We start from the raw sequence: 17,237 nt of genomic DNA, 5'->3' as shown, positions 1-17,237 counted from the left end.
GCCTGGACCCAGGAGCTGGGGGATGTGAAAAATCCTGGACCCGTTCCTACGGGGCTGGTGGACCCATTGGGTCCCACCTTGACAATGAAGCGCAGCTTGGTAAGACGCTTCACCTCCGACCGTCAGGCCGGGGGTCCGAGTCACTTCGGGGGGTAGGTGGGGAACCACCATCGATCCTCCTTTAAAAAAAAAAGGTAGCCAAGCACAATGACAAGATTCGCGTCACCCAGGGTTGGTCTCGGTTCGTGAGAGACAACAAACTTTCAGAGGGAAACCATTGTCACTTTCATTTGGTTGATGTCACACTTGTCCACTTCTGTATCTCGATCGAGCGTGAAGAAGCACTGTCTAGGTAAGGGTATCTACTAGTACTAGTTCTCCTATATTTTGTGTTTGTGTTCAACTTCTACTAATGACTCAGTAGCCTAACTTTGGTGAAATTCTTTCACTTTAAATTTAGGAATGTGCATGTAATCCATCTATGCTTTAGTTTCCTGATCTGGGTTTTGTGGGGAACAATCTTTTGGTATTGTACTGCATTGCTCATTACATATATATATATATATATATATATATATATATATATATATATATATATATATATATGGTGTTTACCAATTTAATTAAAACTAAAAAGGTGGCAAACTGCATTAAATAGATATATTTTACAAAAGTAGTAGAGTTTTTATAAGCCATCTTTCATACAAAAAAGTAGCACTCTATAAGGTGCTAAACTTGATGGCTTAATGCAAAAAAGTAGCACACGATTAGGTGATGCAGTTAGATAGGAGACATGAAGTTCATAATATTAAACTAGCCACCATAAACTAGACCTATTACCCATAAACTATATGCTTCATAACTTGAACTTCTCCAAGGCACGCCACACATAAGCTTCCCTTTCTCCTGGTGGAAGGCTCATGAAGTAGTTGAGCCTCTCTATCTTCTTAAGTATGACATCAGATGCATCAAACACTTGTCCAAGAGTGAGCCCAGGGATAACTCCAATTAGCTCAAACAGCTGCTTTTGTGCTTTCTCGACATCGAATTCATAGCCGATGCGACTTGCCAGATGCTCGAGACGAGCGTTTGTGTCATCGTGCATCTTCGCAATAACATCCACCAGTCCTTCTATTGGATCAGCCATCTTGCGCTTCTTAGCAGAACGAGTTGTTGACTGGCTTTCCCTCCCAGAGCTGTTAGTACTTTCTCCAACCGCATTAGGTGGCCCATTGTCTGCCCCTGGATCTTCTCCAAATAGGTCTTCGTGGCTCACAGTCAAAGGACTCCCCCTGCCAGGTTTAGTGGATGGTGGACAAGAACCAAATTCATTTGGAATGTTGCTCGTATCTCGAATCTCATCACCGATGGCTCTGTCCTTTCCAAACACAATCTTCCAGTCATTGTAGAGCGGCCATGTCTTATTACGTAGTAAGCGAGCACTATTGTCAGCCAGTCAAAAGGATACATAAATTAGCAACAGGGGATGAGTGAGTGTAGGGTAAGTTATGAGTTCTACCTTGATAATCTGATCCCATTGTTCTTCATCCCAATCGATTTTGTAGTCGTTATGAACATTAAATCCGAACCCACTCCTGGCTAGGACTAGTGAAAGAGTTCCATATGCTTTCTTCCAAATGTGGATCTTGGATTGGGTATGTGGATTAGCTTTCAAATCGCTCAGAGGGAACTCTTGACGCAATGAATCTTCTAACTTCTGAAGGTAACCGGATCTAAAACCATTGTCGGACTTTCATCTTGTTGCGACCAGTTCCTTCAGTGTGGCGAGTAGAAATGCCTCCTCTCGGTCGGTCCAACCGCGGCGTGTGCGGTCAGATTTGTTCTGTTTCCGTCCTACACTGTCAACACAAGCTATAACAAGGATGCACAAGGTAAATGGTACACAACATCGCCCAGCGTGCCTCATTTTTTACACAGAACATACATGGATGTGAAATAATATACTCACCTTGGTTTCCGAAACCTGCTTGGCTGCATTAAATTTTCCATAACAAATGAAATGAAAATTACACAATCTATGCAGCTTGCAGCGTGAATCAAAAAAGAAACCACTCCATAAAAACTAAACTATGAATAAAAAATGAATAAATTCGAACATATTAAACTAAAAATAAACCAAAATTCTTCAACAAGATGCTATCATAAAGAACAATATTTAAAACTAACATGATTAGCAAAAAATAAAATAAAAAAAAAACTGACCTTGGCCGTCTTTGGTGTTTCTCAAGGATGCCAAGAGTCAGTAGGCGGGAATTGTGAATTGTTAGCTAGGACAGATTGTTCATTATAGAATGTATCCACATAGGGGATTACATGTATAAAACGTGTGTTAGACTAAACTAGTCCATTAACCCTTTCTATAAAACACGTGGTATGATTGGATGCTAACATATGTAATCCACATTTATAATCCATGCCACACAAATCCAAACCACTCCATAAAACGCGTCCTTACTGTAATTCGTTTAACCAACTTCTAGATTGAAGAGTTGAGCATAAAAAATATAACACAGATTTTGTTGTTTATTTCTTGAAATGCACTTTAAATGTTAGGTAACCTAGAAACCCAGCCTTTGCGTGTCAACTTTTGGATTTGATTTTGGCTAGTTTTGCAAAGAATTTTCTTCTCCCCATATAAAAAAATGTTGGGGATTCACATTGTGGAAATTTCACAAGTATACACTAGTCTTAATCTCTTACTTTCATCAACAAAATTGAAGTCATTCACATTGTGGAAATTTGAAATTTCACAAATATTAGCTTTTCTTAGAAGCAAGCAGGACACTTAGACCATCCACAATGCCGCCCAGCCGACCGCCCAGCCGAGCGCCGGCGCTGGGCGGTTCGCTGGGCGGTCTATTGCAGTCGCCCAGCGGGCGAATGGAGAGAGAAACCGCGCAACGCTGGGCGGTCGCGTGGCGCTGGGCGGTGCGCTGGGCGGTCCGCTCGGCGCTATTGCAGCGCCCGGATCGCCCAGCGCACCGCCTAGCACGAAATTTAATTTTTTTTTTCCGAAACACTATATATATGCGCTTTGCTCGTCATTTTCATTCGCACCACTTGTTTTAACGAGTACTCTCTCTATCTTAATTTCTGTACAAGATCAACAAGGGAAATGGATCTCAACAACGAGCCTAGTTCCGGGAGTAGCGGGTCACAAACTCCGTCGATCCCCGTGGGAAGTGGATGGGGTCAGATGCCCGGGTACTACAACATGTACCCGTGGCAGCAGATGTTTTCCGGGATGCCAACGGGAGGGAGTCCGCCAGGGGGTTTCCGGCGATACCGGGGTGGGCACCCAGGATGCAGATGATGCCCGGGGGGATACCGCCGACACAGGGGACTCCGGGGGTCATACCGGCTACACAGTGGACTTCTTGGGGGTCCCCGGCGACGGCGGGGGATGTCTATCGCCCCAGTTTAGATTTTTCGACTGGTTCATCGCACACATCGACCCAAACGCCCTTGGGGTTTGATAGTTTCTCCTTAGATGACTTGGTGTTTGATACTCCCGGAGCTCCGGAAACTCTCGCTGAAGGGGGGCAGAGCGGGGGCGTGGCGCCCCTGCGAAGAAGGGCAAGAAGAAGGTCGGCGAGTCGTCGCAGCCGGGTGAGGAGGAGGTACGGACGAGGTGGACGGACGAGGAGAACGTCGCGCTCTGCAAGGCGTGGGTGAGTGTTTGCGACGATCCTCTCGTTTCGAACGAGCAGAGGATCGTCAACATGTGGGGCAAGATAGCAGCAGCCTACCAGAGATTTTGCCCGGAGGGGAGGCCACGCAACGGGGAGGATTGCCGGAAGGCTTGGAACCGAATCAGGGGTGCGGTCTCCCGATTTTCGGGTTTGTACACCAACGCACTCCGCATGATGAGCAGTGGCCAAACGGAGGAGGACTGCAGGAGAATAGCTGAGAAAGCCTTCCCACTGAAGGGGGTATACAAGGACTTCACCTACTGAAACTGCTATCTCGTGCTGAACGAGTCCGAGAAGTTCCGAGTAGGTGTCGACTCTGGCTGGCCGAAGAAGCAACGACTGAACTACACCGGCAATTTCAGCGGCAGCAGCGGTGGTTCCCACGACCTCCCTGAGACGACGCAGGAGTTCCCCACGCCGCGTTCGGTCGGTGGCCGACCTCGCCCGATGGGGCGCAAGCGCGCTCAGCGGGAGGCGAGGGGGAACGCCGGGGCTTCCCAGGAGGTCCAGTCGGCATCCCCCCTTGGCCAATCCACCGAGGATCTCAAATTCTTCGCTCGCGCCCAAACGCGCGCTTAGTTGATCAAGACGATGGCCGAATGGCGGGTGGCGACGGATCCCGTGGATAAGAGCGTGCTTCAAACCTTGCTCATGAGCCTGCAGGACGAGTTGGAGGCGGCACGGAGGGAGACCGGCGGCGGTGGTGGCGGCGGCGATGGTGGCGACAGCGACGGAGGCGGTGGCGGCGGAGACGAGGAGTGAATTGGCACTCCTTTTTATTATTGTTTTTTTTAAATTAATGTATTTTTTTAAATTATTGTACTTTTTAAAATTTTAATATTATTATTAAACTTTTCCCGTATATGTCTCGTAAATTAAATTTCGTATATTGTGTGATTGTTAATTATTTCATTTTGTATATATTTGTTAATAGTGATGTGGATATTATGTGGCTAGGCTATGGCTGGGCTATTGCTGGGCTATTTGCTTGTTTTGATGATGTGGCAGGAGGATTTTTAGTGCTGATGATGTGGCAGTGGCTAGGCTATGGCTGGGCTATTGTTGGGCTATTCCTATTGTGGATGGTCTTAAGGGATCTTTTTCATCATTTGAACCTTTATTCAGGGCAACATTTTGATATTTTGGTAATAGAATATCTAAGTATTATTTCAAAAGTAACAACAAATTACATGTATAAATATTGATGAATTAAGCTAATCAAGTTTAAGGGTCATAGCCACAATCAATATTAATAAAATCAAGGGGTATTTTGATAATTACAATTGGTTCGAATCCTTAAGTTTCCGATTCTATTCTCCTCTCCTCTCCTCTCCTCTCCTCTTTATTCCTTGTAATTGTCTATCTTGCATCACTCTATCTCACCCTATTTCTAAGTTTGAATCTCTCCCATGGTCTCTTGGAATCTGGAAAATGGATATTCCAACGACATCAACATGAAATGTTTAAAGATTTGGAAATTGGAAACCTTAAAAATGGTTTGATGCAGAAGACCTAGGTTGCGTGAATATAGGCACATGCTTGTTGGTTTCACTCCAACAATTAATTTATTCTCACATTTAGTTAACCAATTTTTTCCAAATCTTTTTGAGGATTTTATTCTGAACATTCGTCAATCATCAACTTGTTCACACAAATTTAAAAGGGATGTATGAAATGTCACGTCATGTATTTATATAATAAAAATAATTAATCCGATCAAGGAATATCATTGCTAACAAGAAATATCATCAACATAATTAATAACAAAAAATAATTGTATAGCAATTTTACGTCATCTAATTTTCATAAAAACAATATTATATTTATATCAAATTAGCCACAACAAGCAAAAGAAAGGATGCTCACCCAATCGAACCTTTTTGATAATTCTGTAATCGACGACCTGATTTTGTCAAAATAAACAAGAGGGGCAGTTCCTCCACAACGGCCAGCAGATATATATTATATATAGATATATAATATATTTCTGAAAATGTAATACTACCTACCTTAGACCAGAACCAAAAACAAGAATTTCTCTACCAGGCCCGATCCGATGAGCATCGTTGTCTTCTAAATGAACTTATCTATTCTGCATGACCTGTTCGAGCCTGGAGGTCTGAACTTCTGTAGCTGCAGATTCGAGCTTGACCAAATCTCATTCAGCACAGAATCCCCTTTCTCCGATTTGATTGTGTCGAAGATGGATCCCACCACATCTGCTGCAATCCCTGCTTCTACAAGGCTACCTTGCTCTTCTCCACCTTCGTATACCAACTGCCCAATTTCAGAGAGCGAAACGACATTCTCTAAGACGACTCTAGCAAAAAAACGACCAAGGAACTCAGCTGCTCTTGGGGCATCATTGACAGCATCCTCCAAGACAGCTAGAACAGATTCAAACCTGTGAAGTGATGATAAGTCAGATATCAGCATTGGGTACTTTTATGTAATAGTGACCATCCCAAAGCATGTCGAGACTTACCCTTTGACGAGCTCAGCCTCACTTAGCAACCCATCTTGCGACTTTGAAAGGTTAATAAGAAGCTTTGTCAAGAGCTCCCTCTCCATGTCTTTCCTCTCAAATGAATCAACGAGCCAGATAGATATCATTGAGGGATATAAGCCTGGGGCATTCAAATCCTTGATCCACAATGCAACTTCATTCTCATCTCTTGTTGCACTGGGGAAAAACAGAGTGAATTCATCTTAGCAAATTACTGAAGTGCCAACGTGATAATCTCAATCAAAATAAAACCACCACACCAACAACATTATGCATATATCATACAAGAATATTCAGGCAAAAGAAGGGTAAGCATCAATCAGTTGACCACAAGATGGATTTGCTGCGTTCCACGTGTTTTTTTGTAGGGAACTGAGGGAAGCCTAATATTGAAGAAAAAGTAAATGTTCCTAGACACGATCATAAGGGACACTGATATCAATCATTTCTCCATCGTCATATTATGAGTTTAATATCAACATTTCGAGTAGTTTGAGATTTAGGTAATGTATTACCCGAAAGTTCAAAGTTCCACTGTAAGCCATCATGCATACTTTTGACACAATACAAACCACACTCTCTATATTAAAGACTCGGCGCATGATTCAACAGGTGAGAAGCCAATGCTCAAAACTGGCCTTCAAAGATATTCCGAAAATGTCATATCAAAGTACTCTAGGATGCCCAGCAATAATACATATATACGACGAAAATTCATCTTCCTAAGAAGCTAAAGAATAAAAAAGAAGTAATAAAAATGATATCCATCACATAACATGGATTAGGAGTTTCCAGTGTTGGTTTTATCTGTTCGGAAACTTCAACATAGATCACACCCAGAAAGATTCAGAAGATTGAGACATAGAGAGGTCAAGAACACACAACAAGACCTCCAGAGATATTTTACATACAAGAAGACCAGAAGAGTTTCGAACCAAATTTTTAGTTCATTTCCTTTTGTTGTCAGATGCTGATCCATCTGTGTGTCTCTCAACAAATTATAGTCAAGATGTGTTAGGAAGTACAATATGAAATAGTTACAAACGAGCCTGATTGCTGTATATGTCTAATACTTAATTATGCAATTTCACTTCTAAATTTCAATGAGAAATCTAACATTTAGTGCAACCAACTTAATAAACATCAAGAAAAGGGGAGTGGGACAGGTTGATTATAGCATAATAAAACAACAAACTTCCAGAATAGGGACACATAAATACCTGAAGAATTCTTTAATAGTCTTTATCGATTTTTCCCGCAACTGCTCTTCAGTCCACATATTTTCAGTGCTAGTTGGGAGAGCACCACGAGCAGGTGGAGAAACTGGCAGAGATTTATCAATGCGATCTGTGTTTCTATTTCTATGTGTAACATTCCTTTCTAGGTCATAACTGGATGGAGCAACAAACCTGTCAGGCACATATCTTGAAACGTGATCCTCTCTTTGGCCATAAGCTGCCCGTTCAGGAATAGAACTGAATCCATTTAGACCAGGGTCCACCCTGCGTGTATCTCCAGGACTTGATATCTCAGCCAAACGAGAGCTAGATGCAGATGGCTGACTACCAAACGCCATTCCTCGGACAAGACCACCTTGTGGCCCAAGGGTTATGGAATCATCACCAAGGGGTCTTTGAGGCAGTGGAATAGACATCGTCCTGTTCTCATAGGAATGTCTCTCATCCATCCGAGCATCCTGAGAGCCATGACCACGTAGCTGTGGCCCACCAGGACGAAAACTGCTGATCTGTGGACCTGGAGGAGATAACATACTAGGAGTTCTAGGAGCAAAATCCATAGACGGACCCCTTCTTATTGAGCCACCAATGCTGGATACACGACCAAGTCTGCTAGTTTGAGCATGCCGTTCTTGTGCAGCATCTCTGTGTACCTCCTCAATCTTTTTAGGACCTTCAACTTTCCTCCGCTGCTGCCACTTATTCTTTCTGAGATCAATAGAATCTCTCAGCATGAATCTTACCCGGGAAGACAGCTTCATATTATTGGATAGTTGTGCCATGATGTCAAAATAAGCATCCATGTGGTCCTTTGCTTTGGGATGATCTATCATTACACCAATTGTGCTCATTAATTTGCACAGAGCTTCTATGTTTTCTTCATCGGGATTCTGATACTGACCCAACAATTTATTAATGCACCCGTGCATTATTCTTTCAGTCAACATCTTCTTCTTGTATAATTCTCCAATTAGTCTAATGTTACCCAACATCCGTCTCCTAACACGCAGTCTCTTCTCTTCTCTCTCTTCTTCGGTCAGTTTACTTTCACCTTCGTCAGCTTCATTTGCCTCTTGTTCTTCTCTTTCTCCTCTCTCAAATTCTTCCTGGCATTTGTTCAGGAGTAATCTCTTGAAAGTGATTCTTTCATTGTCCACACTCAATTCAGGCAAGCCCTCAGCAAGGTGAAAGCAGAAGTCAGCATACATCTCACAGAAGGTAGGCTCCATCAGAGCTTTATCAAAAATCTGCGAGATGACTCCAGAAAGTGTAATAACATTATCGATGTTGACTTGCTGAACTTGCTGGAACAGTTTCTCAAAATTTTGAGGTGTAAGTTTGTTCAATATGCCCTTCAACTGTCTCTGTTTCGCTTCTTCCTCATCAGTAACCTTGCCTACTTCATACTTCTTCTCAGCTTGGTGCATAACTGGGGTTGGTGTTTGAGGAGGAGGCATCAATCCTTCCGGGAAAGCAGTTCCCCGCTGCCATCTATCAGATTCGGAGTTATTTCTTGGCAATACTCCATGAGGACCAATGGACTGCATTGGCCCTGACAAGATTCCCCCTGCATGCATGGGTGTTTGAGGTCGTGGATTCCTTAGAACACCGTAATTACCGACTTGCCCAGGTCGAAAACCAACAACATTATTCGCAAATCCAGCATCTGCACGCATATCTCCTCGCCCTGACATAAGTGGACCAGGAAATTTGTTCCATTTATCCTCATCTCCATAGCCACTTGCACGGCGATCTGGTCTAAAACCTCCAGAAGCCCTGTCAATGTTTCGTCCAGGACTAGGATGTGACTCACGCATATTGACACTGGAAACCGTCACTACATCTGCTACGTCTGAATTAATTTCAAATCCTTCTGGAAGATCAGTGCATTGATCCGCGAATTTAAGAAGGAAATCTCGGGAATATCTTTTAGTCGTCAATCCATTTTCATCTACATCAGAACCTTGATTTTCATTCTTTGAACTTTCAAAGTGCGAAGAAATTTCAGCAGCATCTTCCCAATCATCTGGCTCAACTTTAATCAGAGGAGGTTTCTCACTTGGAAGGTCAATCTCTCTAGAGATTTCAGAGGATGTCTGCTCTTCAAAGCTCTCTGCAGAGATCTCAGCATCTTTCTTGTCTTCAGGGCCCTTGTACGCCATATAAAGATCAGAACTGGTACCAGCAGCTTCTGCTTTCCTATATAATTCTCTTTTTTTCTTCTTCCCTCTGGGTAGAGCACTTTTAGACACACTTGCATCTACCAAGACTTTATCCCTGATACTCAAGGACGTTGAGACTAAACTGTCACTGTTATTGTCAATATCTTCATTATCGGGTTTTGATGCATCAAGACATTTTGTGTCTGCTATATAAGTCTTACCATCCTGTGCAGATAAACCATTCATTGACACAGGATTATCAGCATTTTGACCGCCTTCTATATTATGGGAAGATGCAACATAATTATCAGCCATGTTGACATCATCACTGCAACAGCCTAAAGACTCTTCCGGCTTCTCTGTCCCTTCCAATAGACCCCCTGTGCTGGATGTAATTTCTGTTTCAGTGATATCCTCAACTTCACATGTTATTTTCGGTGATTTTAAAGAAAGAGACTTCAACGATGTGTCCAAATGGTCTTTATCAAATTTTAAACTCTGAGATGTGGCTTGTCCTTCCCTTTCTGCAGTTATCTCAGGCTCAGATTGTCTACTATTTACATTATTAGTTCCAATGTCCTCACTTGTCAAGTCAACCTCAGATGTAGCAACAGCAGTTGATAATGATTCCTTGGAAGTTTCGCAGGCGAAATTGGTTCTAGGCAATGGAGATTTTGTGTTAACTGCTTCAGCTTCCAAGGATCGAGAAATCGAACTAGAGAGCGAGGGTGGTTGGCTGCCAACCTGAAATATTAGGGTAATCTAGCTCATAAATCATGAAAAACATTCTTAATGTGGATAGTACTTTATAACTGGATAAACAAACAGACATATCATACCTGATCCTGCTGGCCCGGATTGAGAGGTTCACTACGTATATCTTTAACTGAACCTGGCAAGACTACTTTATTTCTTGCCTCAGTAGCAGTGCTTTTTAATATTGATGCAGAACCATCCATAGGAACAAAAGCAGGAGCCGTAGTGTTGCATGCATCGCTCTCCACATTGATAGAACCTGATGATGCAGCAGATGTAGATGACACTCCTACACCAGGCTTAGAATGTGGTGTAGGAATCCGAGATGATGATTCAACTTCCTTTTGTGCACGAGCACAATCCTCTCCAGATAAAGTTAATGGTTCGAGCTCTACCTTCCTCACAGAAACTGAACTTGTACCTGGTAATGGCTCTTTCTCCCCATGAATGCCAAGAGGTGGCTTAACTGTCACCTGCAGTAGATGAGGCGAAAATGTCACAAATTAACAAAAAAAATCACTCAATCCTATCAAGGCATGGAATTTTTGCATTAAAATAAGTAGAGCAAAACTAGCCTAAAAGAAAACTACCAACTAACCTGATTGTAAGACCTTGGTGGTTGAGAAGTGGGTGGAATCTGGCTGCTGCTCAATGGAACGGAGCTAGCAGCAGGAAAGTAGACAGGGTTTGTGTTATAAGAATTAGGATAGAAATTCATCTGATGATTTTGAGGAAATGGTGGGAGAGGCTGCGATTGAGGTGGCATAACAGGATGTAATCTAGGAGCAGGCGAACCCTCCAGTCTCAACTCTTCATGAGTATCTGGATGTGTAATCTTAACAGTTTTCCGAGAACCGCCGTATTTTCCAGCCTGCTGCTGAGAAAACTGTGGGGCCATATTGATTCCCATGTTACCCAACTGAGGAGGTAGTTGATGAGTCATCGGTGGTGGAAAGTTAAAGTTCTGTCCTTGCATCATTCCTTGAGACTGCATCGGATGTGGCTGGAGACTTGAAATAAACATTGACTGCTGCATTTGAGGATTCCCCATAGGTAGGGCCATCTGCATTGACAGAGGCAATGCCCCTGGCATGGCTTGAGACTGAATTTGAGGATTGGGACCACCAAATGGAACAGAAACCTGTGGCTGATGAAATGGCATTTGCATGGGCATACCAGGCCTAGCATGTATAGCTGGCTTCTGGATTTGAGTTACAGGTGGTGCAACAGATACCTGAGTGTCCCTCTTAGATCTGGAATGTGGGTGAGCTTCTCGAGCGGTTGTTTGGTTTGGATTTGGAACACCTGCATCCTTCTTTACAGCTGGTTGCTTGGGCAAGGGAATTGGCACAGGACCAGCCCCTAATAAGGTTTGGCGAGCCTGAAGTGAAACTATCAGATTAGCAAAACATACTACACAGAAGCATAGCTATCATAATGTTGCATTTTGCAAGTTGTTAGAAATGAGTAATCTTTAGCAACAACCCACCAATAAGTCCAAGAAAAAGTTTCATATAATGATGCATAAAATGACGCAGTTCCTGTTAAGTAGACAACACCCTCTGGTCTAGATTGTTTCTTTTCACTTTTGCAGACATCATTGAAGCACAATCTCATAAACCCAAAAAAGATTTGCATTATAATGCGCGAGGCAACTCTCCATCATGAAGACATCATACAACTCTATCCTTTACCATCTGTTAGCAACTTCTGGAAGCCATGTGAAAATCAAATATAGATTATAGAGAATGTCTAACCTGATCCTTTTTCTGCTCATCCAAATTTGGTGGTGCAGAGCTTGTTCTAGCAGGTATCTAAAAAAAGAAAGGCACCTTCTGTAATTAGAAATTGGAGTTTGAGGACTCAAACAATAATATTGAAGGGCCCTCCACAGAATTCTGCATTACCTGCATACAACCAGGACTTATGGAGCCGAACTGCAGGCCAAGCGGCGCTGCTGCATCTCCTGAAACATGGAACAAACAGAATATCAAATGAAAATCGAAAAAACAAAGACAAAGACATGACTGTTACACTGAGTAACTAACATACTATTCTCAATCTTATTTTTAGAGTATGTCAAGAGTCATTTCAACTGCTAAAAATATACTGTGCACTAACAACATGCCATACCTTTAGTAGGTGTTTTAGGTAACTCAGACTCAGGATTAGCAGCAGAAACATTAGATGTTGGAGCTGCATTTGAAACATCAGAAGACGGAGATCTAGGAACAGTTTGTGTGGTCTTTTGGGCAGGAACTTCTGTCAGCTTGACATTGGTAGGTGTGCCGCTAACTGGAGATACCCCAACCAAATATGTAAAAGGACAATTCATCAGAAATAAGAACCAGTAAGTTGGTAACTTGATAAGCAATAAAACCAAGAATTCATGGAAAATTACGTAAATAATGAATAATGATGATCGTTGTGTGTGCATGATCCTTAGAATTAAACCTATTCAATATAATGTTCCTCGAACATCAAAAAATTTATCATCTTCGATAACCACCATCTATCCAACCCTAAGGGTCATACAAATAAACTCAACTTGTTTCCTGGAAAGAATAAGAAAATAATAGTTTTCAATTGCCAGCACTCGGCAAGTAGCACTACTAATGAATGTAATATAACAACAAAAATCCAAGTCACATACCATGAGTTAGCTGCTGTTCTTGAGGACCATTATGGAAAGCATGTCCAGCAGAATCTGAACCCACATTCGGGCTTCTTACCCTCGGACCACCTTGGGCATTGTTGTTATACTTCTTATTGAAACTGGATCACAGAAACAAAACAAGACATCAACCCATCATCCAACAACCAAACACATCCCCGCACCCCTCGAAACCCTAGCTCCTAAATAAAAAAAACAGCCACTTACATTCACAATCATCGTCTACCAACAAAAAACACATAACTTATCGCACATGTATTCAATAAGGGAGGAGCAAGAAAACAACAAAACACTAGTCTAAATTCAATTCAATCTGAGGAAGGCATACCCGCGGCCGGCATGATTCGAAGGGGCGCCGCCACCGCCCTTATTGGAGGCGCCGCCCTGGAACTGACGCTGCTGATTGGAGCTACCGGATCGGCCGGTTTTCCTGTACTGCGTGGAATCGCTCCTCTCAGCCCTTGATTGATTATGGGACATAAATCCTAATCTTTTATGGCCAAAAAAGAGCCGCTTTTCCCGAAATTCAGACGAATTTAACACCCCGCGAGGATCAACCTATCAAATAAAAAACCATCAGAATTAATAATATGTCGCACATTCAATTAGAGAAACAATTAAATGAAATTAAATCGATCAAAATGCCAAACTAATTGAACCTGTAGCGTGTGAGAGAGAAATTAGGGTTTCTAGTGGGAGAGAGGAATGGCGGGAACCATGCCCCTGGGTGAACAGTTGGGGAAGATGAAAAGGGTATGGAGAAGGAGAGAGAGATGAAGAAAAAGAGATGAAGAAAAAGAAGAAGAGAAAGAGGTGAAGAAGGTGGGCACATAATTCCCATACAGATATACTCCATTTAAGTAAATAAATTTTGTGTTATTTTTTAATAAAAATAGCTCAAACCTTAATTAAGTTAATTAAGCTGCTAATCTTTTAAGTTTTAGCTAATTTTATACGTGAATGGGATAGAATTAAATAATTAAAATTTAGTAGATAAAAATACAAATTGTGTAGACAAAATTCCTCGTGGATGAATGAGGACGTGTGGTTTTCTCTATTTTTGATTTTCTAAATTTGTACTTGGTAAAAATTAATGAGCAATACAGGTGCTTTTATAGTATGGATGTGATCTACTAGTTGACTAAGGAATGGAATTTTTTTTTATTTATTTCGGATTAAAATAACATATTAATGAGTCTATAGTATAATAAAAATCGCATTAAATTAAAGGGAAACTATTAATAATCCTCCACCTTGATTTTTTAAGCGGTGTTCTTGAGTGCTTTCTATTGGATATATTATTTACTAAATTGAGTTAGAAAAAAATATAATTTCGGTCAAGAATCTTGAGGGATTAAAGTAGATGGTTTGTAACTGATCATCTTAGGGCGTCCGCGCCATCCATCGTCCACACCCATTGCGGGTGCGCGCCATAGGGCGCGGACGATAGTCGCGCCCTATACTTCGGTCGCGGAGGATAGCGCGGAGGATAGCGCGGACGATAGTTATCGTCCGCGCCATCGTCCGCCCCATTGCGGCTGTCGCGGACGATGGCCATCGTCCGCCTCATTGTGAACAGTTAAATTAATTAAACAAAACAATAAAATGATGATGTGGCGCGCTATAGGGCGCACCTTAGGGCGCCCCACTGCAGGTAGGGAGGTAGGAGGATAAAACTGCTGACGTGGCGCGCCTTAGGGCGCCCCATTGGTAATGCTGTTATCCTCTGTTATTTTGGTTTGATGATCTCAAAATTATTCGGTCTATATTTATATTTATTATATATGCTCAATTATGACGAGTTGATTACTATATTAGAAAAGTAATTGTGTGGTGCAGCAATTAAAAACTCTGGCAACAGAGATTTGCCGATGTGCTCGTGATAAATTTCGTCGCTGATTTGTCGAGCAAATGACAATGTTAAACAAAAGTAGGCACCACTAAAATGTGATTTGTGTGATGATAATTTTTTTAATTTTTTTCACCCTAAGTTTATGAAAAAGTGTACTAAAATATGTTATTTTGTTTCGTTTTTTCTTATCCATCATTTGCTTATGATAAATTGAAAAGATTGTATCTATAAACAAATCCTCAACACGAAACCTATAATATAGATTATCTAGTTCATATGCATTGTTTAAATTTCACGATTAATAAACTAATAATTATATATATCTCAAAAATTGGAAATTAATACTCCCCCGTCTCCAAAAAGTATGAACTATTTCCTTTTTCGTCCGTCCCTAAAGAGTATGAATTTTCTAATTTTAAAAAATTCAAACAACATACTACCCCACACATCATTTTATTTACAACGTATATCATTACCATTAACATTTATATTATTATAATAATGTGGACCTCACTCTCCACTAACATTATTTTCACTACCATTTCTCTCCATCTCTCTTACTTTTCCTCTTATTTATTAAAACTCGTGTCGAACTCAAACTTCATACTCTTTGAAGACGGAGGGAACGGAGGTAGTATAAGAAGCTATCTAAATTATTTTGAGAAAACATTGAAGCAAAACAATACTGCATCATAAAAGGGCACAAAAAATAAATGGATCCAAATAAATTGGGCTGCAGCCCAATCTTCAATAGGTTTTATTTTTCTTTATAATCACTGCATTTTCAATTAGGGCAAAATCAAGCTTCGCTCCGCCCCACCAGCTTCCTCTCTCGCTCCACAATGGTATGCTTCTATTTTCTCTTCGTCGCAAGCAGATTGTTTGTGTTTTACTTTATGGATTCGTTGTTATTCAGATTAGTCGATTTCCAAATGTAATTTGATTTGCTCGCTTTGTGATTACGCGCTTCTTGTGTATCGATTTGCGTTGCTGTTGTTGCTTGATTTGCATTGTACAACTGAGATGCACATTTCTTGGTTGCGTAGCTCGAAAATTACGAAAAATTGGAGTCAAGAGTTGAGTAATTTTGTCTGGTGTTGCGAATGTGTGTTCTTTCAAATTATACAGGAAAAAAGGTTTTTTGCTCATTTCTTGGTCGTCTAGCTAGAAATTTTTTAAAAATTGGAGGCAGAGTGAAGTAATTTTTGGTTTGCGAGTGTGTGTTCTTTCAGTTCTGTTGAAAAGGTTGTTTGCTTTGATGTATCATTGATTGATTGGCTATTTCATCGTTGCTGAAAATTTCTTGCTATGGATTTTGTTTTGCACGAAATATGTCCAATTATTAACGCTTATTCACTTTAATCCATATGTACAGGCAAAGAGAACCAAGAAGGTCGGTATTGTTGGGAAATATGGTATGTCGAGTTCTGATTCTTTTCCACTTTTTCTCATTATTCTCAATCTTAGATATAAGACGATCATTAGTTTAGTTAGTGTATGCCTAAGAGAGATTAAGGGGGAAATTAAATTATGCTACTACTTAATTTGTTTTTGTTTTTGTTTTTGTTTTCTGTGATTTGACTTGATTTCTTGATACTACATTGTGCTAATCCGGCTAATGCTCCATAAAATTACAGGCACCCGATATGGTGCTAGTTTGAGGAAGCAAATCAAGAAGATGGAAGTCAGCCAGCACAGCAAGTACTTCTGTGAGTTTTGCGGCAAGGTATGCAGTACGAGTAAAATACATGGTTACTGCTTTACGGTATTAGTATTTCCTACTTATGTGAATGCAAATCATATGTGCAGTACGCCGTGAAAAGGCAGGCTGTTGGCATCTGGGGTTGCAAGGACTGTGGCAAAGTGAAGGCTGGTGGTGCCTACACAATGAAGTAATTTCCCTTTTCCTGTGCTAATGGTTCTCTTTGTGCTTATTTTTCTTATTCTGACTATGGTTCTTTTGCATAACAGCACTGCCAGTGCCGTGACTGTCAGGAGCACCATTAGAAGGTTGAGGGAGGCCACCGAGAGTTAGATATTAGTGAAGACTAAGATTTATATGTAGTGAATTTTGGCTCTGAATTGTTATCCTTTCTTTTCTTTCAATCACAGCAAGTCTAGACTTTTGTGTGGAACCTTACTTTTCTTTAATACTGAGGTTTATTTGTCTAAACCGCAGTTGTGACTCGATTTTGAATTAATTTTATTAATCATGCATGTTTGTTTCTTTTGGGTTTTTCTTTTTTACAACAGTTTCTTGGATTTCTATACTGTTGTGCACAGTTCGTGAAATATTTATAAGTAAATTCATTTTCAAGAATTATACTCGCCTATTC

The 17,237-nt window shown here is 41.1% G+C and overlaps 2 protein-coding genes across 2 annotated transcripts; one reads left to right on the top strand and one right to left on the bottom strand.

Annotated features, from left to right (window-relative positions):
* Nucleotides 1–5,470: 5,470 nt before the first annotated feature.
* Nucleotides 5,471–13,864, bottom strand: LOC121763405 (eukaryotic translation initiation factor 4G-like). The gene is made up of 11 exons (XM_042159415.1): nt 13,709–13,864; nt 13,378–13,607; nt 13,029–13,150; nt 12,509–12,670; nt 12,283–12,341; nt 12,133–12,189; nt 10,974–11,756; nt 10,459–10,848; nt 7,440–10,363; nt 6,199–6,396; nt 5,471–6,117 (listed from the first exon to the last, which is right to left on the bottom strand). Exons 2-11 carry the CDS (start codon nt 13,527–13,529, stop codon nt 5,787–5,789), a joined length of 5,178 nt encoding a protein of 1,725 aa, XP_042015349.1. The 5' UTR covers nt 13,530–13,607; nt 13,709–13,864; the 3' UTR covers nt 5,471–5,786.
* Nucleotides 13,865–15,624: 1,760 nt separating this feature from the next.
* LOC121763623 (60S ribosomal protein L37a-1) lies at nt 15,625–17,128 on the top strand. Its single transcript, XM_042159682.1, has 5 exons — nt 15,625–15,746; nt 16,277–16,316; nt 16,539–16,627; nt 16,711–16,793; nt 16,873–17,128. Exons 1-5 carry the CDS (start codon nt 15,744–15,746, stop codon nt 16,934–16,936), a joined length of 279 nt encoding a protein of 92 aa, XP_042015616.1. The 5' UTR covers nt 15,625–15,743; the 3' UTR covers nt 16,937–17,128.
* The last annotated feature ends 109 nt before the right edge of the window (nt 17,129–17,237 follow it).

The sequence above is a fragment of the Salvia splendens genome, chromosome 14, assembly GCF_004379255.2.
Source record: "Salvia splendens isolate huo1 chromosome 14, SspV2, whole genome shotgun sequence".
Lineage (NCBI taxonomy): Eukaryota > Viridiplantae > Streptophyta > Magnoliopsida > Lamiales > Lamiaceae > Salvia > Salvia splendens.
Note: the sequence above shows the minus strand (reverse complement) of the source record. Positions and strands in the feature narration are given on the sequence as shown.